The sequence below is a fragment of the Limanda limanda genome, chromosome 18 (genome assembly GCF_963576545.1).
Source record: "Limanda limanda chromosome 18, fLimLim1.1, whole genome shotgun sequence".
NCBI classification, from domain to species: Eukaryota; Metazoa; Chordata; class Actinopteri; order Pleuronectiformes; family Pleuronectidae; genus Limanda; species Limanda limanda.
This window is the reverse complement of record NC_083653.1, coordinates 20,205,893-20,227,214: the sequence shown is the minus strand read 5'-3', so window position 1 is coordinate 20,227,214 and position 21,322 is coordinate 20,205,893. Positions and strand designations below refer to the sequence as shown.

Sequence of the window (21,322 nt, the reverse complement as noted above, 5' to 3'; positions counted from 1 at the left end):
TTAATATTAATAAAAGTATGTAATATTAAGTTATTCACATTCTCCTGTCTTTGCTACTTGCATGTCTCTCTCACCAGAAACATGATTAATATATAAATGTAACACTCTTCATGCTCAGTTTGAAAAAATTTGAAATGAAAGGATGAATACTGCCAAGTTTCAGCTTTGATTTGAGTAGCTTCTCGTCACTATAGAAATAACTATGATATATGCAGCCCTATTAGTTTAGTTTTTAAAAGTAAGTGTACGTTGAAGGGATAGTTCACCGCAAAATGAAAACTCACTCATTCACATCACTTTAAGTCGAACAGAATCATCATATTTAATATAAAATCCTTTGCATTGAGTCTTTGACAGACGTCTCAGACACTTTGAGTCTTCCCTGGTGATTCTCTCTGAGCTTCACTGCAGCCTCTTTCAGCTCACGTTTATTATTTGGTGTCTCTGTCTTCGGTCTGGTTTTTAGTAACCAAATGTGATGTGGTGACTTACTTTGCAAGTCCTCCTCTTCACCCTGAAAAGATCCTTGGATGAATGCCTCTGTTAACCACTTACGGGAGAATAACTAAATGATTGTGTGTGTAGCAGGATGGTGAAGACTGCAGGCTGTTTCAGTGGAACGATGGCCCCTTGGTGCTGGCCATGAAGGAGGGCGGGGTGTTCCTCATGGATGAGATCTCCCTGGCTGACGACTCAGTGTTGGAAAGACTGAACAGGTACTGACTCACTCACACACACACACACACACACACACACATACAATTTGCCTTATTTGTATTCACCTATTTCTACCTTTAAACATGTTCATTAAATAAGGTAGTCTGGTTAGGATGTTTTCTTTCTATTTTTTTTTAATGCAGCCAGACACATTTGTAATCCATGAGGTGTGGTGGACCGTGTAAATGTCAGACTAGATTCCATTCAATCTGCAGTATTTTTTGAGATAATGTAAGGTCAATAAGGCTTGTAAGCAGCACAGTGCATTTGTTTAACACTTTTAATCCAAATCCCTCAATATCTTTCCAAATCTGCAAAGCCCCTGACGATGTGTTTTTTGTTTGCAGTGTTCTAGAGACCGAGAAGTCCCTGGTGTTGGCAGAGAAGGGCAGTGGGGACAATGATGACGTGGAGGTGATCAGAGCAGTTGCACAGTTCCGTCTGGTTGCCACCATGAACCCTGGAGGAGACTTTGGCAAGAAGGAGGTAAGGAGAAGAATATATTCACTTTGATGTCCAAAGTGTTTGGGAGAAGGGTGGCAGCAACAGCAGAAAAGTAAAACTGCCTTTAAAATGCTCAAATACTGAAATCCTTGTGAATGCAGTTATGATTTTGAAACGTGGATGTTTTGTTTTTTTTACTATGTTTTAAAACGTATGAATGTGTTTTAAGAGAAACCTGATAAAAATAGTCACATGCCGAGTCTGATTATTGTGCTTGTGTGTTTTCGAACAGCTGTCCCCTGCTCTAAGGAACCGTTTCACAGAGATCTGGTGTCCTCAGAGCAACAGTCGCAGCGACATGGTTCAGATCATCCAACACAACCTGCGCTCTGGCCTCTCACTGAATGGTAAAGTAGTTTGGAGATGAAATAAGTTTTACGTACAGTCAGCTGTTTTTAAAATGAAAACATGAATCACTGATGTTGTTTCCTTGGAAACGTCTGTCTGAATCAAATCTAGGCTGTGACATAGCAGAGCTGATGCTGGACTTCATCGATTGGCTGACTCAGCAGGACTTCGGCCGGCGCTGCATCCTTAGCGTCAGAGACATCCTGTCATGGGTACACTTCCTCAACGTTGTGTGTGAGCGGGATGAGGATGGCTTCATGACCATGGGGGCGCTGGAAGACGAAGAAGAAGCAGAGTGGGACCTCAGACTGGACACTGTCACTGCCTTCATCCATGCAGCATGTCTGATCTACATAGATGGCATTGGCTCTGGTAAGCCGAGGTTTTGACTTAACTTCCACTGACAGATTGTCTCTGAATGGACTTGTGTAGGGAATGTGTCTGAGTCTCTTCTCTCCTGCAGGAACCACAGTGTCCAGTGCAGACAGCGCCCTCCATGCTCGCCAGCTGTGCATGAGCTTCCTGCAGCAGCGGCTGAGTAAGATGACAAAGCTGGATCAAGAGATGCTGGACGCCCTGAGAGTCTATGACAGCAGCCTGCCACGGAAACCAGAGTGTGGAGAGGACTTCTTTGGCATTGACCCCTTCTACATTGCTTTAGGTGTGGACTTAATTTTATTCATTAGAAAGATGCTATTTTTTTCCAGGATGTGAACCATATGTCATGAAATGTTTTACTTAACATCCTAACTGGAGATTGATGTACTGGTTTCAGCCCAACAGACATCTTCAGATCTACATATATTTTTTTATTTGAAAGGAAACTGGACTAAGAAAGAAATCATTATTTTAAAAACATTCCATGTAAAGGTAACCAAGTGTCACTGGGTGTAGCATACCTGCCAACATGTGTATTTTCTTCAAATTAAATGAAAATCTCAAGTGGCAGACTTCAGAAAAATTAGATGGTTACAACAGTGAAACCACATTAAAGTGCCAATCAGACTTAACATGGAAAAACATGTTTACTTCAAGTTTCTTGTACATTATGTCTAGAGTTAATTTTCCCTTCTTGTGACTTAACTAATTCCTCATTAATCCATATGTCCACCCAGGGCCTCAGACTGAGAGTCGCTCCCTGACAGATTATGCCATAGCAGCAGGCACTACTGCGATGAACGCCCAGAGGCTTCTGCGGACGCTAAAGCTTCAGCGGCCTGTGCTGCTGGAGGGGGCTCCTGGTGTGGGAAAAACCAGCCTGGTGACAGCTCTGGCAAAGGCTTCTGGGAACCACCTGGTCCGAATCAACCTGTCAGAGCAAACAGTAAGTCTTCATATGAATATTCAGAGGCTCCTAACTGTGCTTCAAAATGAACTCTACTGATTAAAAATGTCTGAGGCTAATGATGTGTACTTTCTGGCAGGATGTCACCGATTTGTTTGGGACAGATCTCCCAGTGGAGGGAGGCAAAGGAGGAGAATTTGCATGGCGTGATGGCCCCCTTCTGGCTGCTTTGAAGGCTGGCCACTGGGTTGTCCTGGATGAGGTACCATTATTCTTTTTTATAAATTTGAACACAATCTTTTTTTGTTGCAGACGATCATGAAATAAATAATAGTCTGGTGATGATGATGTATTTTGAGGATTTATAATGACTTGCTTTGTTCCCTACTATGAAAGCTGAACCTGGCCTCTCAGTCGGTGTTGGAGGGTCTGAACGCCTGCTTTGATCACAGAGCAGAGATCTATATCCCTGAGCTTGGCATGAGCTTCCAGGTTCAGCACGAGAAGACCAAGATCTTCGGCTGCCAGAATCCCTTCACTCAAGGTGGTGGCCGTAAAGGACTGCCCAAGTCCTTCCTCAACAGATTCACACAGGTAAGAAACAGTCAACAGGACTCCACCTACTTTTATTAACTTTCTGCTTTTCTTAGGTAGTTTTACTGAATTATTATCCTATTATCCATTCATCCAATTGTGTATCTTTATAATATTTTATATAGGTTTATTACCACCATAGGGTTTGGTGACAGTTCAATTGAGGTCACAACGGAGACATGGCTTAGCCAGGATTATAAAAAAATCTATACAATACTATAGCTTCTAAAAAATACTGACATGCTGCAGTAAGACAAGAAGCAACAAAAGCAGACTATTGATGTAAGAACTTCTCAGTGTCATTTCACAGGTTTAAAACTGTATTGAGCATTATTGTAGGCCACAGAGTATATTATGAAGTTAGCCCTAATGCATCATTACTGTTCTTCCTGACGCTAATGATTTAACAGAGTAATGACAGAGGGATTAGCATTTTTCTCTTTTATCACTCTTAAGAAACCTGACTCATGTCTGTGTTCCCAGGTTTATGTTGACCAGCTCACCAGCAAAGATATGGAGTTCATAGCAGACTCCATTTTCCCCACCATCGATAAGGAAATCCTTGCTAAAATGGTGGACTTCAGTAACAGGGTATGTTTCTCTTCCCATTACTCTTTTTTTCTACGTTGATTGGACTTGGGTGGGCTCGATTGAGCTGTTCCCATTGAAGCATGAGGTTTAAAGGGCTCTTTCTTCCTCCCAAAGCTTGTCCAGGAGGTGTCTGTGGAACGACGATGGGGTCAGAAAGGAAGCCCCTGGGAGTTCAACCTGCGTGACATGTTCAGGTGGTGTCAGCTGATGCAGGCCGACCAGTCGCCGGGATTTTTCAGTCCAGGCCAACATGTGGCGTTGGTGTATGCTGATAGGATGAGAACAGAGGCTGACAAGGCTCAGGTATTCTCTTCCACCAACTAACTACCAACTTATCTAAGGGTCCACAGATAAACGCTATGTATTTTATCAATTTATTGATTAATTCAATTCGTTTTTTAAACTTTAATATGATTTCATATTAATATTTAAAAGACTAGTACCTGTTTTCTTCTGTTTTATGTTCTGTTGTTTGGGGTTTTACTGTTGTTCTTGTTCACATGCATGAGTTGGTGAATTTTTCATTGTAGTAACATAATTCCTTAAAGTCATGACGCATGTGTTAAGTTCCTGCATTCATGCACAACTCTAGCTTTGCTGCATTGGTTTGCCACCCTCTTTTTTTTCTTTTCATAGTTCTGACTCAAAATATGGAAAGCCTTTTCCACTGTTATATTATCTGAACTTTCTGTTTTCTCCTCTCAGGTACTGTGTGTGTTCAGGAAGGTGTTTGGGGAAGACTTTGAGCCTTACACCGGCTCCAGACAGTTCCACATCACTCCACTCAACCTGCAGGTGAATCCAAACACCAGAATCTGACCCCTGTTCTCAACATAAAAATGGTTAACATTTTGTGAATCATTTTTGGTACTTCCTCTCTTGTGAATTGTAGGTGGGCTTTTCAGTCCTACAGCGCAGCGGTGGAGCCCCTGTGGCCCTGGACCCCCCACTGTCCATCACGCACCAGGCCCTGCGGCCGCTGGAGTCCCTGATGAAGTGCGTGGAGATGGGCTGGATGACAATATTGGTCGGCCCCACAGCCAGCGGAAAGACCAGCCTGGTGAGACTGCTGGCCCTGCTGACAGGACACCGCCTCAGAGTTATGGCCATGAACAGCTCCATGGACACCACTGAGCTGCTGGGAGGCTTCGAACAGGTAACCAGGAAGTCAGGTTTAATACCTCTTCATTGAAGGTGAAAACCACTTTAGACCATAACTCTCTTCCCCATTCTAGGTGGATATCATGCGACCCTGGCAACAAGTGCTGGAAAGCGTGGACTACATAGTTGCCATGGTAATAAGACGTGGCCTAATGTCACTGGATGTTGGCATCCAGGACACCGAGTTCCTGCTGCAGACTTGGGGCCTGTTCTGCAACTGGCTGAATGAGAAAGAGCTGCAGAAAGCTGGGGGAACGGTCGACTCTGAGGCTCTGAACAAGCTGGAGGTCATCATCCTCCTCCTGCAGAAACTCAACACCAAACTCAAAGTGTTCACTGGTAATGACCAAGCACTGTTAAATAACAGGTTACTGCCTGATAAAAGGGAAAATGGGATACAATAATGAGTTTGTTTCCATGACTTTGTTTTTCCTCCAGACATGTCCAAGCTGCAGATGGACTTCACGCTGCTGAAGGAACGTCTGGCCCAGCTGGAGGATGGCTGGACTAACGGGGGCTTTGAGTGGTTGGACGGTATGCTCGTCCAGGCCCTGCAGGCTGGGGATTGGCTGCTCATGGACAATGTTAACTTCTGCAGGTGAGGAAAGTCAGGTTGTCTATAAAAAACGAATGTATTTGAAAATATGAAACAATTTCTGGCAGTGTTTCACAAAGTTAGCTTTTTGTCTGTCACACATTGCAGATATGCTTTAGTTTAAATAACATGTTTGTGGTCTCTTTTGAGAAACGATTTAGTGCCAAGAAAAATAATAGGACAGCATCCACAATCTGTGCATAACCTTCCTTTCATTTGGCAAATCAGGCCTTTTGATTTTGAATATAGAAATATAGAAATCTATAGTCAAGCCTGAAAAAGGGTCCGTGGCCTAAAAATAGCCATTTGAGTTCATTGTGTGTGTTCTGTCCTTAGTGCCTCTGTCCTGGATCGCCTCAACGCTCTGCTGGAGCCTGGTGGATGCCTCACAATCAACGAACGCGGCGTCATAGACGGGAAGACGCCCCAAATCACCCCACATCCCAACTTCAGGTAGTACAAAAAATGAAAGCTGGTTGACTTCCTGTTGAAGTAATTGAATAAGCCAATGCTGAGGTTATGTGTGGCTTGTGCAGATTGTTCCTGACCATGGACCCCGTGCATGGGGAGCTCTCCAGAGCCATGAGGAACAGAGGGGTGGAGGTCTACATCCCAGGGGAACATGAGGGCGTCTGCTGGGACTCACTGGACCTGAAGACCCTGCTTCACACTGCTGGGGTGTCCGGGGACTGTGTGTGCGATCTGCTGATTGAAATACATAAAAGCATCAAATCTGCCATCTGGGGTAGGTACTGAATAATGACAACAAATGACTGAACTGTCTGTCAGAGTTTAAGATAACACTGAAGCGTCTTTCTTTCAGATTCCCCTGCCTCGTCATTGGCCTCTCTCCTGCATGCGGGCACCCTGCTGTCCTGTCAGCTGCACAGAGGTGTGGATATACCCAGCGCCCTGCAGCACGCTTGTAGAGAGGCATACTCCCTGTGCCAGCGCACCACTGCCAACCAAAAGGTATCAATGCCTCATTTCCCATGCATTACCCTCTATAATATTTCTCCTGTCTCACTTTTCATAAGCCATATGGAAAAACATCTGTCACACTTGCATCCCTCATCTGTTATGTCCACCACAGTTCAATTTTGGGAACACTTTTGTTTTCTATGTATACACTCAGTTGTTAGTTTACCATTTAAACTGTAGTATATTTTTACAGGATGAAGTTTCATTAAATTGTCTGGTCAACATTTTCTTTTCCATGTTCAATTTCCATGTGTTTACGTTGTGCTGTGCATAATGGAATCGAATGAGCATGTTCATGAATAAACATTACTGCTTAATTTTCCTTCTAGCAAGCCCAGCAGGTGATTGAGCAGCACTTGGCCATCCTTGACACGGAGGACTGGGGCAGCGGGCTGCTGTGTGCCGGGGTTTGGCCTGACGGCTTCCCCTCCGCTCTCCTCTCCACAGAAGATTCCTGCTTCTCCGCCGTTCTCCGAGACGGACAGGTTCTGGCATTCTGCCTGAACACCCTCAGCCTGCAGGGCAAACGGTGAGGATGTAAACAGCAAACACATGAGTCTGCAGTGGATAAAGTGCAACACAAGCAGGGATTCACTCCAAATCCAGTCAAGTGTAAAATTAACTAGGAGGTCCAGTTGGAGTTTTAAATCCATAGAATGCATTTAAACACTGCAGAGGGGTTTATAATTCTCACAGACAGGATTGTACAACCCTGGGATGTTGTTGGAAAAATATTTTATCTTTCGTTACAATAACTGTGAGATTAATGGTATAAATCCATCAATCGTTAAAGGGAATCTACCAGTAATATGCTCTTGGTTGTATTTAATAGTACAAATCAGTGCCAGGGTCACTGTTATTTACAGATGGAACTATGTGTTTATGAGGATGTCAGTTATACAGTTGAAAATGTCACAATGACAGACATTTTTTGTTCCAAAATAAAGAGCTGGAACCTGAACAGGTTTGAGCTGATTGTAATTGTAAATACTGAAAGGAGTTATTGTGTAAGTGTAATTCCTAAAAGGGAAGATCCTACCCATCACCGCTATGGAAAAAAGGCATGAAGTCTATTACTGTCTGCACAGGAATCTACCACTGAGCCTAAGTGACCTGCAGAGGGCGATGCAGAACAGTGGTGTCCATGAAAGCCTGGTGTTCTCTGAAGGTGTGGTGGATCTGGAGGAAGGAGACGCTCTGAAGCTGATACCCACAGCAGTGAGACTGGTCACAGAGAGAGCCTCTCATGGGGACTGGATCCTCCGCAGCAGCTGGCTCTCCCATCTGGGAAAGAGCTACAAATATGCTCCTGGTTTGTGAATTACACTCCTATATTATACTTATATTCATTGCAAAGTATTCTGCACAATTTTCTTTTTAAGAATTCAAGTGACGTGTTTTTGTCAAACTGCAATGGGAGATAGACCAAATATTCTTCATTAGAGAGGGATCTCTTGTGTGACACTGCCCAAAAGAATAATAAATAGTTGAGATTGTCCAGCACTGTCTAGTATTTCGAACACTAAAACTTTGTTGTTGTTGACTCTTCCAGATGCCGCGCTCGTCCAGGTGGAGGCAGGAAATCGGTCTCTGAAAGCTGTGTTCGCATCCAAACTTGCTGCTAAGAGCAAGTCCCTCACAGAGCTGCTGCAGCCTCACAGCACAGGTAACATTTCTTCCTATGATCTTTCATCAGTGTTTTTTCTTGTTTTTTTGAAAGATAATGGAAGAAGCCATCAACCCAAGTGATCAGGAACACTAGCAGTTGAAGGCATTTTTATTTGGCTGTCTCACTCATGTATAGATATATAAGATGATTAAGGGGTTAGTTGGAAAAGTACAGTATTTAGAACAAGGAAGTTTGTAATAATTTTTATCAGAAAAAGTTTTTGATAAATCTTTCTTCCAGCTTGAATAGTATTTTCAATTCAACATTCCTGCTATCAGAAACTATGTTTACATTAATGAATTGTAGGGCATCTACAATAACACGCTAACTTAGCAAAATGCAGTCACTTACCACTGGGTAAAATGAACTAACTTTGGATTTTACAAGATGTTAGTAATTGCACTCTTTGTCTATCACCAAGTTGATAATCATTGTGTGTTTATGTTGCAGATGAATACAGGATTCTGGTGGACATGCGCTGGAACAAACAATATCTGGACATTTTAGCCAACAAGTGCAGCTTTGAGGATGAGGAGAGATACATGGAGTTTTTGGAGGCACTGAACACCGTCGCTAACAGGTAAACAAACGGCTTTAAATAGTTTTCCATGTAAACGAATCTAACTCAGCCATGTTGTCTATATACCACTCAAGGAGAAAGACAGTAAACGTACAAGGGATAGCAACAAATTTCAGTAAAGATACATTGAAACATAATTTCAGTTCAAAATTATTACTGCATATATATTGACTTATAATTTTATTCTGCTCAAATCTAGAATGGTAGACAATTAAAAATAAAAGTGTTATGGATGGTTACGCAGGTATAATTATGTGTGGAATGTGTGATGAATTAAGTATTTGCTAGACATGGTCAAGTTTGATTGGTTTGTGTGTTTCTTAGAATCGTTCTGATGATGGACAGAGAGGAGAGGTCTGTCATCTGCACCTGTGCTATCAACCTGTCTGCGCAGAACTGTGCCCTGAGGATAGCCACAGCCTTCAGTAAAGGTAAACACAGAACACACTGGTTAATTATAAACTGGTGGAATAAGGTCTTGATACCTGAAACCCACCTGCATTACTGAGTTACTGTAACGGTTTAAAACTAAATCCAAACATCTACCCAAGAGCAACAGAGGATCATCAGTGAATTTCATGTGTCTGTATCTTTCCCTCCCTTCACAGGAACTGTTGATATCGGTCACCTGCCTCATCCAGTGCTGATGCACCTCCAGGCGTTCTTCGACCTGTGGACCACCTTCACGCTGCAGGCTGTGCTGAGCGGACAGAACTACATCTCAGACCACATCACGTTTGAGGTGAGTACTGTTGCTTCATCAGTCACTTTCCACCAATTCTTTATTTTCCTGGATTAACTTAATGAAGATATGATTACTGCTGTGCTGCTGCCGGTGCTTCTACTACAGCACCTCACCTGTGCTTGTCTACTTGTCGTGTTTTAGATCATGCAGTTGCTGCAGTGGCTCGATCGTTTCTGGGATGTGTGCAGCACGATGCCAGCCGACTCGCAGGGCATCTCCGTGCTGTCTCTGCACTGGCAGTGGGTGCAGAAACACCTCATCCTTCGGCTGCCGCAGCTGCTGCTGGGAGACACCGACCCCACATTAGAGTAAATATTTACCTTCACTCTACTCATATTTCCATTTAAGTTACACAATTTAGAATTGTATTTGTTTTGTGTATATTTGCTGATAATACCAACATTGGAGAGATGGTAGCGTATTGAGATTGCAGTTGTACATATTACAGTGTTTTGATTTCACAGATTACTAATGCATTACAGCTGTGTTACAGAAACTTTATATCACACATGTCTTTACAACTAACACTTATGACTGTGCTGTGTCCAGAGGTCACCAGGAGCTGCAGGTGGTCTCCACAGCCATCCAGACTGTCCTGTCTACCCCGGTGTCTGTGGCCACAGCATTGAAAGGCATCCAGAAAAATCTGGGGAAAGCTCTGCCATTCAAGGTGAGGAAAGTCAAAATCCAACTTAAAAAAGAAAGAAAGTAAAGCTAGATTATCTGTTTTTATGTTTATTTATTTACATCTGTTTACTTCATAAACCGTCTCATCTTCCTCAGTTGGAGTCAGTGGGTAAGTGTGCGTCTCGGCTGCAGCTCCTGAGTAAAGCCTTAGATGTGAGTGATCTGAGGCTGGATGGCAACACTGGGCCTTGGAGAAACGATCTGCTCCGACTTCAGGGTGCCGCGCTCCAACTGGACATTAAAGAGAGTCTGCTGGAAGCCTGGGGCCTTGTTCTGCTGGCAAACAACCAGCTGGATCCTCAGAAGTCTGGTGAGCTTGTGATACAGAAAGATTTTTTCTACCCCCGAGAGAGGTGAAGTTCGTCTGTTGTTTCAGCACGAAATGTCTCAACAGATGCATTACCTACTTTACTTTACTTATAAACAATAATAAAACTTTATTTCTCTAGCCGTTTTCTAAAAGAGTTACAAAGTACTTTACAAAATACATTGAAATATAACAACTTACAAAAAAAGATAAATAACAAGAGAAAATATTTAAAACAAACATCTGAAAAGACTAGTTAAAAAACCCACATTAAAAGGCTTTCCTATAAATATAGGTTTTAGGCAATGATTTAAAAAACGTATGTAATGTAAACTAATGTAAATTTAAACAGATTTTTACAAAAATTATTTTAAGATAAACAAATATTGATTATTTTGCATGTTTCTTCTAGCACTTTCACATTTTTGTTTTAGATGCTAATGAGGCATCAAACATTTAGCTCTGAACGACTTGTAATATCAAGTTGTATTTGGTTAATTAACTTAAAAATCCCATTTCCATCCCATCAGGAGTGCTGGAGAGGTTGGTGTCCAGTGTCGAGCAGCAGCAGTGTCAAATGACCTCCAGGGGTCTCTTAGATTTCCGCTCCATGTCTGACGAGGAGGAGCCAGAGGTCGGAATCCAGTTGCCCAGAAAAGAGCTGCAGCAGCTCAGCCGCAGAGCCCAGCTCTGGCCCCTGATGGAAGAACTGGCTGTGCTCAACCAGCTGCGACTCAGCACTGACCTGCTGCACCTGGCTCTCTCTCCTGGGTAAGAATCTGCCTCTCACTCAACAACACAACATTTATGGAGACTGACTGTGAACCAGTTGGCAGTTCCATTAACTCTTCTTCTTGATTCTGCAGTGATCAGGAGGCAGAAGACAGCATACGCAGAGAACTCTCCAGGCATCTTCGTTACTGCCTCCAGTCCACACCGATGAATGTCAGTCAGCTGCAGCCCCTCTGGTTCCTGCTCAGCAGTGACAGGGTCAGTAGAATGAGCATTTTCAGAAACCCACAACAAATAGGAAACTCATTCGAACCCACAAACTTAATCAACAGTGCTAATGCTTATTCTCCCCTCCAGCCGGCTGACGAGCTGCAGTTTGTGTGGTGTGACCTCTTGTCAGAGGCTCTGTCTGCCTTGTGGACCAGCTACGTGACCTCCAGCCCAGACCGCTGGTTGAAATGGGACCCACTTAATCCGGAGTCCAAGCCGGGTCCAAAGCTGCCCCATGATAATATGGTAGAGGCCTTTTAACGACGACGTCTAACTGTGATGTTTTAGTCAGCCTGCCGATTCTCAGAGTGAACAGATTTTCCAGCTGGTTTTGATATAATTTACTGAAGAGTGTCCATGTTGTTTTTAGGGTCCAGCTTTGTTGAGCAAAGCAGTGTGGTCGCACTGCATGTTGGGAGTGCTGATGAGCAGTGAGACAAGAGATCGTTGGGAGCCGTCGGCAGCCGTCCTGCTCTCCCTCTCCCATGTCACCCTGGGGGAGTGGAAGGAGAGGATCCAGCAGCTGCAGGATGTGTCTGCAGTGTTGTGGGAAAATATGGCCATCCCTGCACTTACAGAGTTCAGGTATATAAGAAGAAACGTATATTCCTAGTCCTCTCAGTTCTCTTAAAACACGTTTTTAATCACCACCACATCTTTTCAGGGGCACCGACTTCAGACTGCAGGGCGTGGTCCTGCGTCGGCAGCTTCAGAGCATGGCCGACCTGCTGCCTCCCAGTCTGCAGGAGGGCTACATGGAGAGCTGCGAGAGCCTGGTGGAGGATGCTGACCCCCTGATAGCTGCCCAGGAGATCCAGACTGTCTTCAGAGACTTCCTCCCCCCCAATCTGCTCCCTGACAGCCTGTTGCAGTCCTGCATCACCTGCTTGCAGCAGTACGTCCAAAGCAAGGTCCAAGGCACCAACTCGCTGGCCCGCGCTGGAGTGTTCTGGGTCAACATGGGCCTGTTGCAGATTAAAGTGTGGACACCACAGACCATCTTTGACCCAGCTGTGAAGAGGGCCTACAAACTCAACTACGCTCAGCAAGAGGTCAGCAGCCAACTGGTTTTAGTGCTTAGTATCCTATTGTCTGTAAAAACTAGTGTTGATTACCTTTGATTCATTTGATCATAATCCATAACCTTTATCCACATGGATCTTAGCTGATACAGCCTTGGAATTATACTTTAACAGCAGAATAACAAATATACTGTGATATTTGAAGAAATGTGACAAATAAAAAGTAAATTGTGTTGTCTGACGCAACGAGTCAAAAAGAATGTTCCATTCTGCTTTCAGAAAATGGTTGTGGTTAGTGGTAGATAATGCGGTGGTTAATGCTGGAAATACTTTAAACTGACACTTCCATCGTTTTCTTGCAGCTGGCTCTGCTGCAGGAGGAGTGGAGAGGTCGCAGTCTGTCATCTCAGCTGATGACTGGAGCAGAGCTGGAGGAGAGTAGCACCACTGATGGCTTCCAGCATCCTCGGATCAGGTCAGAACCAGTCTCACCCTGTGACCTTCAATATGTATTCAAATATTCACATTTTACCAAGTGTCCATTTTCACAGTTCTGTATCTTATTTTGGTGGTTGTAATTTGTTATTAAGCACAAATGAGAACCATTGTGAATCTACAAAAAATCAGCTCAGCAGTATTCTGTAGCATAAGCGTCACATTACAACGGCAAATATAACAACTGACTTAAACTGAATATATAAGGTTTTGTTGAAAATCCTGATAAATTCAGATAACTGGATGAAATTATATAATTTAAAATGTCACTTTTATGATTATGGTCTGTGTGTTGGAGGCTGTCCTCCCTGCTAAAACTTCATGATCACCTACTGGATGCAGGTACCTGTGGATCCGTATGCAGCAGGTGAAGGATCAGATAGCTGAGCTCTCCAGGAAACAGGCCTGTCGCCCTCATGAGCCTCAGTATGGTCGACTCTTCCAGGAGCTCCAGCACTACCTCTGCAGCATCGGCCAGACCTCCAGAATCGAGGACCTGCTGGCTCACCTGCTGAAGGCCCTTCAGGGCTCCTCCTCCAAATCCAGGTCTTTTGTTCAGAGTCTGCTAAAGGAGGAGGCTGTGTGGCAGAACTCCCAGAAGCGCTTCTCCCAGAGGCTGCCCGAGGAATACCCCTTGTACCCTGACGTGGTCGGGCCAGTGCGGACTGGCATCCTCCAGCTCCGGCACGGCATGAGGCTGGTGGCCTCCCAGGTGGCTGCCTCGCTCACGCCTGTGCCAGGTCTGCACAAGCTGGTGTCCTGCCTGCTGGCCTTCCCCTCCCTGTCCTCCAGTCTTCCCTCTTACCTGGCCCGGGCTGACTTCCTCTGCTCCAACACTTGTATGGATGTTCTGCGCTGCCTGGGGAAGCTCCTGCCCCAACAGGACCCCGAGCATGTGGTCCCCAAGTCCTTAACGATGCTTCTGCATGCTCTGCTGCTCGTGCAGTGCCATACCCTGTCCACAGGAGAGTTCAGCTCCAAGGCACACAGCCTCTTCAGACACATCTGCCAGGTCAGAGCCTTAATTTATGTGTGAAACATCTGTCTCCCCTTTCTCACTGTGTGTAATGTTATTTATAATAATGGTTGTATGTTATCATCTTTATATAACCAAAATAAGTTTATATTCTGCACGTTTTTTTAGTCAAACATTTGTTTTACAAGCTAAACGCTTGCTGCTGTACTGACTGTAACATGATGCTTCCCAGGCTATGGTGAACGAGTGGGACGACCAGGAGAGACAGAAGAGAGAGAGAGAGCAGCTGGAGGCCAGTCTGTACCGCAACCGCTCTCGACTGCACGGCTCAGGACTGACTGAGGAGGAGCAGGAGGAGAGGGACTTCAGACACCAGTTCCCACAGTTCAACAAGGTATTGACAGATATGCTCACACATGTCTTAATATGTGTGGAGATCAGCCACTGGCTGGTGCTGGCACAGAGGCCATATGTTTTCAGGTTGTCCGTACATCCATCAATATTGTCCGTCCCATTCTCGTGAGCATGATATCTCATGAATGCCTTGAGGCAAAATTGGTTAGAATATTCACTTGGACTCAAGGATGAACTGATTACATTTTGGTGTTTTGAGGTCTAAAGCTCAAGGTCACATAACCTTGCTTTGTTTTGAAGACAATATGTTAGTTCTACATAAAGGGAATATGATAACATGTGGCACAAACATTCACTTGGACTCAAGGATGACCTAAATAAAATTTCGTGGTCAAAGGTCAAGGTCACTGTGACCTCACAGATCACATATCTTGCCTTGTGAATGCAATATCTCCAAACTCCTTGAAGTAATTCGTCTGGTTAGCAGTCTAGATATATAGGGCCAAAGAGCTGGAAGGACAAACTCAGAGATGGCAATCACTGACACATTGCCATTAGTTAATTTTACATAAAGGAAATGGATTCATACTTCCTCTCAGCTCATTCTTTGTGTCCATGCTCTTAATCAGGATTTTGCAGACATCATATCCCAGCCAACCCTGGAGGGCCCAACAGACTCTGAGATTGCCGAAGAGGAGGAGAGAGACCAGGAGGAGTCAATTGAGAGCGCCTCCCTGTCTCTGGCTGCCATGAACATGGTGGTCCAGGTCCACCAGCGGCTGTGTCTGGGATACGCCCGATCTCTGTGGTATCAGAGCACAGTAACAGCCAATCACAGCAAAGAATCCATCAAAGTTCTGGTATCCTCCTACCAGATCGCTGCCCCTGTGATGTCACGCTTCTATCATCTGATGGGTCAGTATCTTTTGTTTGCTAGCAGTACAGCAGAAATGCAGTGATGTAAATGGAAAGTGATTCATGGCTTCCCCTGGTCCCCCTCAGATGCTGAACTGGACCAGCAGTTGACAGGAAGTGAGCTGCTGCTCTCTGCCCTCCTCCAGAACACGGTGCAGGGCTCAGGGGGTCCCGATGGTCTGATCGTCGCCTCAGATGGACCCTATGACTTTTATCAGCAGCCCAACATGAGCGAGGCCGGCCAGTGTCTCCCTGTTCTGGAGCAGCTGAGTGTGGCAGTGAAGCAGAGACTGGAAGACTGGCCAGACCACCCCGCACTCGTACAGGTCAGTTCGGTTTTTACTTAGAGGTTTACAGGGAGTGAGCAAGAAGGGATTCAATATCTCCAACCTAGGAATGTAACTGGAAGCAAGACCTCTTGATGTGCATGTGTTGGTTTATTCATTTCTAATATGTCTGGGTGTTTTTGTAAGAGATAGCAGCTGCAGAAGAAACAGTTTGCCCCAAAATGTTTGATTAACATTTGATCTGGAGTAATTTACACTCATCTCCTTTAGTAAGATGACTGTAAATTAATCTGTAGAATCTATAGAAAGTAAAACAGAACATAATTCACTGGTTGGAGAAACGGTATTAGTGTCCACATCTACTAACTGTACTATCTAACTTTACATAGGATTAATAGTTACACAGTAAAAGTACCAGAGTGCTAGAATGACCATTTCTGTGGCCTGTAGGTAACCTTGTGCTTTACATGCAGCTGCTATTGTCATACAGAGTTATTAAACTTTGGGCTATAAAATGTAACCCTGTGTTTGTGTGTGTTGTTTTTCAGCTGATTGTGGTGGTGGAGAGGATCATGATTTTCAGTCTGGCCAGTCCACTCGCCAAATTCCTTAACGGTCTGGAGATTCTGCTCAGTAAAGCACAGGTGAGCTCAGTTTGCAAGCTGCCTCACAGGATATATATTTTTAACTATAATGTAGTTAAGAGTTGCAGGAAATGTTGATACATTTGGAAAATATGATCTGTGACAATTTTAATAGCCAACATGTAGAAAACTAAAAATCTGCTTGTTACAGTTTCTGAAATGTTAGTTTGTTGTTCAGAGGAGAGCTCTGTGCTTCTTGTCATCCCATCTGTTCTTTCTGCTTTCCTCAGGACTGGGAGAATAACGCCAGCCGTTTGGTCTCTCTGCGGAAAGAACTGGAACCAGTCACCCAGCTCATTATCCAGTGGCGCAAACTGGAGCTCAAGTGAGTCACAGAAGGATTCTATCAAGACAGTTTTTTTTTTTTGTGAGGTACATAGTGTAGAGAGAGATTCAAATTCCTAGTTTTAATGGAAATGTGTCCTGTCACTTTTGTCTGGTAGTTGTTGGTCGAGCAGTCTGGACAACGCAATGAAGCGGCACAATGAGAAATCAACCAAGCACTGGTTCTCTATATACCAGCTGGTGGAGAGGTATCTGGAGGAACAGAAGAACGAGGCTAATAAAGGTAATTCTTTTATTTCTACAAACAAAACATTTGGTTTTAACAAAGTTGAATTAGCGATTCAATTTTTTCCACATGACGTGCTTGAATTTGTGAATTTGTTCAAAACACCAATCCTGGCTCTTGTCTCACTCTCCTCTCAGGTGAGGAGGTGGAGCGCCTCTCCCTGTCCTCGATGTCCTCCACTCTCCAGGCCTTCATGGAGGGCTCCACCCTGGGAGAGTTCCACACCCGTCTGACCATGCTGCTCAGCTTCCACTGCCACCTCCTTCTGGTCCCCAACCAGCCTGGACAAGGTCAGCCATCACTACTCTGTCCTACACGAGGCCTATACCATACATGTCCGACTTATTACAGTATTCATATGTCCCACATATGAGTTATTAATCACCATGACCAATCATATGGACTGTGAAACAAAAACCACAGTATCTTTAGATTAGCTTTCTGGTCAGTGCATCATGACAGGAACCCTCATCTTTAATTACAGTGGAGTCAGAGTGCATATGTCATCATTTTATGATATTTTAAAATTATCAGCTCAAAATATAAAAATATGGGTAGCATTCCTGCTCAGAATCGTTGAATTTCCTCAAATAGTGACTGGGCCTGTTATTCACCTCAACTGCAGAATGTAACACATCTTCACTTGAAGGAGGTTTGTATAAGAGAAAGGATTTGATGAGTGTAATTCATCATTTGTTAGTATAAAGCTTAATTTTGATCTGCTCCTTTTGCCCTGTTTTGTTTTGCCGTTACGACAAACTCAACACTTCCTCTAACCTTTTCAACAGCTTATTTAATAACAACTTTTCATTTCTTAAGAGCTTTTGTTGTGAAATATGAGTAGTTATGCCTTATGCAATGGTCATCTTATGGTTTTCTCAGGCTGGCCTTTATTTGTTCATTTGGTCATTATTCAAGACCAACCTTTTAATCAACTGACATGTATTGAGTCCATTGACCAGACAGGGTCATCCCTATGAGCTTCACCAACAGGTCCAAATGTAGTGCATGATGCTGTCAGATGTCACTGAATAATGTGGTGGAAGTTACTTTTTCATCACTGAAGTTTCGAAATGCATTTGACTTGACTTTGACTTGACTTTGACTTAGCTGAGAGAGAGAGAGACTCCCCTCTTCAAGAGAGACAACGTGTTAACTGCTTCCTGTTTTACAGAGTCTTTGTCCAGTCTTCTGTGGAACCTGCATAAATACTACAGTCAGTTCTCTGACTGCATCCAGACCAAAGTCAGTCAACTCAGGCAGCCCATCGAGAAGGAGCTCAAGGTAAATAAGTGTTTATTAGTGTCCTTGTTCATTGCATGGTCCTTCGAAACCTTGTCCCTGCATGTCAGATAAACGCCTTTTTGAATAAATCTTTGAATATACGGAGCATGGATATTAAAAAGTTCCCCTGTTGTTGCTTTCAGGACTTTGTCAAGATCTCCAAGTGGAACGATGTCAGCTTTTGGTCCATCAAAGTGTCAGTGGAGAAGACACACCGGTAAGATATATTCTGGATTTGACCCTGTTAAAGGGCCCAGTCTCCCACATTCCCCAAGATAAAGTGTCTTTGGACAAGTTACTGAACTCGAAATTGTATGATAGAGAAAGTGCTGCACATTGTTCGGTGAACGGGTGAATGGCAAAACTGTAATGTTAAGTGCTTTGAGTGGTTGATTGAACTGGGAAAGACCTTCAGACCCTTACTACTCAGGCAACCAAATTCACTTCAGCTGACATCATGGGGGCGCTACAAATTTCTTACATGAAAATCTGCATTAAGCGGCACGGCATAAATTTTGTTCTATTTATATTCATGTTAGATTTAGGATTTACTTTAAAACTGCCATCAAGGTCAGATTTAAATAAACTTTCATAAATCAAAATCGGTTCAAGGTTTTATGAACATATTTAGTCTTTGGATCCTGTTTGGAACATACCACCTCTAGTGGGCGCTGGAACTTAAATCATTAAAAAATATATATCTTAAACTGACAGCACATTATTTTCTAAATAATAATATGACAGTCTAAGATCAGTTCAGTCAACAACGAACAGTCTGCTTTTTATCAGCAAAACTCACATTTAGTTGAATATTTAAACTTAAACACTACATAATTTCTCTTTTGTATTTAATGTTAACTTCCCAGTCTAGTCATAAGTGTAGGGATAAAGGTAATAATGTCCCAGGTTTCATCCCATAGTTAAACTTGCACTGTGAGTCTCTCTTCTCTCCATCCCTTGACTCCCACTGCTGTTTACTCTGCAAGTTGAAGGTGTAAGAGGCGAATTAAATAATTCATCCTTGCCCAAACTCACCATGTTGTTCAGATTTTCAGTTCTTTTTTCTGATGTGTTGACTTTGTGTCAGACAATCCACTTGGACTTTACCACCACAGGCACTTACATTCTGCTCATATCATCTCCCTCAGGACTCTCTTCAAGTTTGTCAGGAAGTATGGGGAGGCTCTGAGTGGTCCAAGTGCTCCTGCTCTGGTGGAACAGGGAACCAGCGCAAGCTTAGACAGTGTAGACACCAACCCTGAGGAAACCCCCATCCATCGTGTTCACAAGGCTCTGAAGAGCACTCTGCCTGGGAAGGGCAGAGATCTGCAGGTACAAGTCTCAACAGAGTTATTTCTCACCATCACAAACTAACAATCCATTCATTTTATTTCATATTGTTTTTGTTTTGAATCTGAATAATGAATAAACAACCAGAGATAAACTGTGTATTTCAGGATGAGGAGCCGAAGGAAGGAGTTGAAGCTTCATCTCTACAGGGACGTCTGCCTGTTCTCACCAGGAAGATGAAGAAACTATGTAACCAGCATGTGAAGAAAAACCCAGTACCTGAACTAGCTGAAGACCTGGACTTCTTCACAGGTAGACATAACACTCCTAGAAAACAACTGTTTAAAGTCTACATTTACTTATCAGTTATGCTGCTGAAGCAATGCACCAGGTTAACCACAGGAAGGAGAACATAGTGTATAGGGACGGTGTGTCCAGATGTTGGAAATAAATTTCGACATGACTGTGATTACAGTACAGCTCCACATGGTGCTCTCACTGGATTTGTCGGTACAAGGTGTTAGAGTCAAGCACAGGTCCAAAACTCTGTTACACTATTATCTCCAAGTCAAATCCAGACCCGTCCGGACCAGCTAACATGTGACCAGCGACCTGATTAAACCATGGATTAAACACATTTCTTGAATACACAGCCACTCACATCAAATGGGTTATTTCCTCCCTGTCCTCCCGTTTTGGTTGTTGATAAGTGGATCAGCACCTGAGGTCCTGCAGCTCTCAATATGATTCCTCAGCGACAACGTGCCAAGCTCGCGACAATAACAACAAATACATTGTGACACTTTCTACAAGCAGCAAAGCCGATCAGAACATATTCACCACTGGCTAATCATGTGTTCATATGATCCATTTAAGAAACTTGCTAATTCCCGGTCAGTAGTGACAGTCATTTTTCAAAAGTGATTTTATGAGATTTTACAAATAAATGAATCCTTGCAGCTGACTAGGTTTTATATAACCTGATTTAGATTTAAATTTTTATCAAGCATGAAATCATATGAATATATATATTTTTACCATTACCCATTACATAACTTTTTTTTTTTTACACAACCCATGGGTACCTGATTCTGTGCAGGACTCTAGAACAAGGGGCCACAAGGAAGGTTTTAAACTTTCAGACTGATCTTTTGTCCAGGCGAGGTCATCAGCAACCTGCGAGACTTGCAAAGTCTCACCATCAACATGTCGGCAGAGAAGGAGAAACAGAAGTCTGAGGTCAAGCACATCCTTCAACAGAAACAGAGAGCTCTGTCTGACCTGTTCAAGATGCTCGCAGATATCGGTGGTTTTCCCTTTTCTGTCTCAGACATGTCACTTAATATTCTGACTTAAAAGAAACAACAAAAATGCAACCTTTCTGTCTTTGCCCTTTGAACCCAGGTCTCTCGTACCGTAAAGGCCTGGTATGGAACAGGACAGTTGACCCAGAGAAAACACTCTGTATGCAGCCGCTGGAGATGAGCACTGCTCTTTCTGCTAACAGCACCCAGGAGCAGGCTGAGAACACGTAAATAGATCCTGTTCACACTCACACCGAGCACCAACAGCTGAATGAGACTGTTTTTCTTTTGCTGAATCTCTGCCAAACGATGCAATATTATGTTGAGTCTGCCTGCCGTGTTGTATGTTGGAAGAAATATGTGTGGGCAGGCGACTCAGGAGTTAGAGCCGGTCGTCCACTAACCAGAACTGTA

The 21,322-nt window shown here is 43.6% G+C and overlaps 1 protein-coding gene across 1 annotated transcript in view; it reads left to right on the top strand.

Moving 5' to 3' along the window:
* The window catches only part of mdn1 (midasin AAA ATPase 1), a 55,028-nt gene that overhangs the window by 20,198 nt on the left and 13,508 nt on the right, over positions 1-21,322 (top strand). Inside the window, exons 31-76 of the mRNA XM_061091155.1 lie at positions 586-716; positions 1,065-1,203; positions 1,454-1,568; positions 1,681-1,941; positions 2,033-2,230; positions 2,685-2,893; positions 2,994-3,116; positions 3,251-3,448; positions 3,932-4,039; positions 4,154-4,342; positions 4,745-4,834; positions 4,932-5,195; positions 5,275-5,539; positions 5,639-5,798; positions 6,132-6,248; positions 6,332-6,540; positions 6,619-6,767; positions 7,106-7,305; positions 7,865-8,088; positions 8,329-8,442; positions 8,896-9,025; positions 9,350-9,456; positions 9,634-9,767; positions 9,912-10,078; positions 10,320-10,440; positions 10,554-10,767; positions 11,295-11,535; positions 11,631-11,754; positions 11,854-12,012; positions 12,137-12,351; positions 12,431-12,818; positions 13,151-13,263; positions 13,626-14,295; positions 14,492-14,653; positions 15,243-15,528; positions 15,616-15,854; positions 16,364-16,459; positions 16,690-16,784; positions 16,903-17,027; positions 17,168-17,320; positions 18,205-18,314; positions 18,458-18,531; positions 19,463-19,646; positions 19,772-19,916; positions 20,764-20,910; positions 21,009-21,135. Coding sequence (XP_060947138.1) covers positions 586-716; positions 1,065-1,203; positions 1,454-1,568; positions 1,681-1,941; positions 2,033-2,230; positions 2,685-2,893; positions 2,994-3,116; positions 3,251-3,448; positions 3,932-4,039; positions 4,154-4,342; positions 4,745-4,834; positions 4,932-5,195; positions 5,275-5,539; positions 5,639-5,798; positions 6,132-6,248; positions 6,332-6,540; positions 6,619-6,767; positions 7,106-7,305; positions 7,865-8,088; positions 8,329-8,442; positions 8,896-9,025; positions 9,350-9,456; positions 9,634-9,767; positions 9,912-10,078; positions 10,320-10,440; positions 10,554-10,767; positions 11,295-11,535; positions 11,631-11,754; positions 11,854-12,012; positions 12,137-12,351; positions 12,431-12,818; positions 13,151-13,263; positions 13,626-14,295; positions 14,492-14,653; positions 15,243-15,528; positions 15,616-15,854; positions 16,364-16,459; positions 16,690-16,784; positions 16,903-17,027; positions 17,168-17,320; positions 18,205-18,314; positions 18,458-18,531; positions 19,463-19,646; positions 19,772-19,916; positions 20,764-20,910; positions 21,009-21,135 — 8,189 coding nt within the window. The remainder of the gene's footprint in view (positions 1-585; positions 717-1,064; positions 1,204-1,453; positions 1,569-1,680; positions 1,942-2,032; positions 2,231-2,684; positions 2,894-2,993; positions 3,117-3,250; positions 3,449-3,931; positions 4,040-4,153; positions 4,343-4,744; positions 4,835-4,931; positions 5,196-5,274; positions 5,540-5,638; positions 5,799-6,131; positions 6,249-6,331; positions 6,541-6,618; positions 6,768-7,105; positions 7,306-7,864; positions 8,089-8,328; positions 8,443-8,895; positions 9,026-9,349; positions 9,457-9,633; positions 9,768-9,911; positions 10,079-10,319; positions 10,441-10,553; positions 10,768-11,294; positions 11,536-11,630; positions 11,755-11,853; positions 12,013-12,136; positions 12,352-12,430; positions 12,819-13,150; positions 13,264-13,625; positions 14,296-14,491; positions 14,654-15,242; positions 15,529-15,615; positions 15,855-16,363; positions 16,460-16,689; positions 16,785-16,902; positions 17,028-17,167; positions 17,321-18,204; positions 18,315-18,457; positions 18,532-19,462; positions 19,647-19,771; positions 19,917-20,763; positions 20,911-21,008; positions 21,136-21,322) is intronic.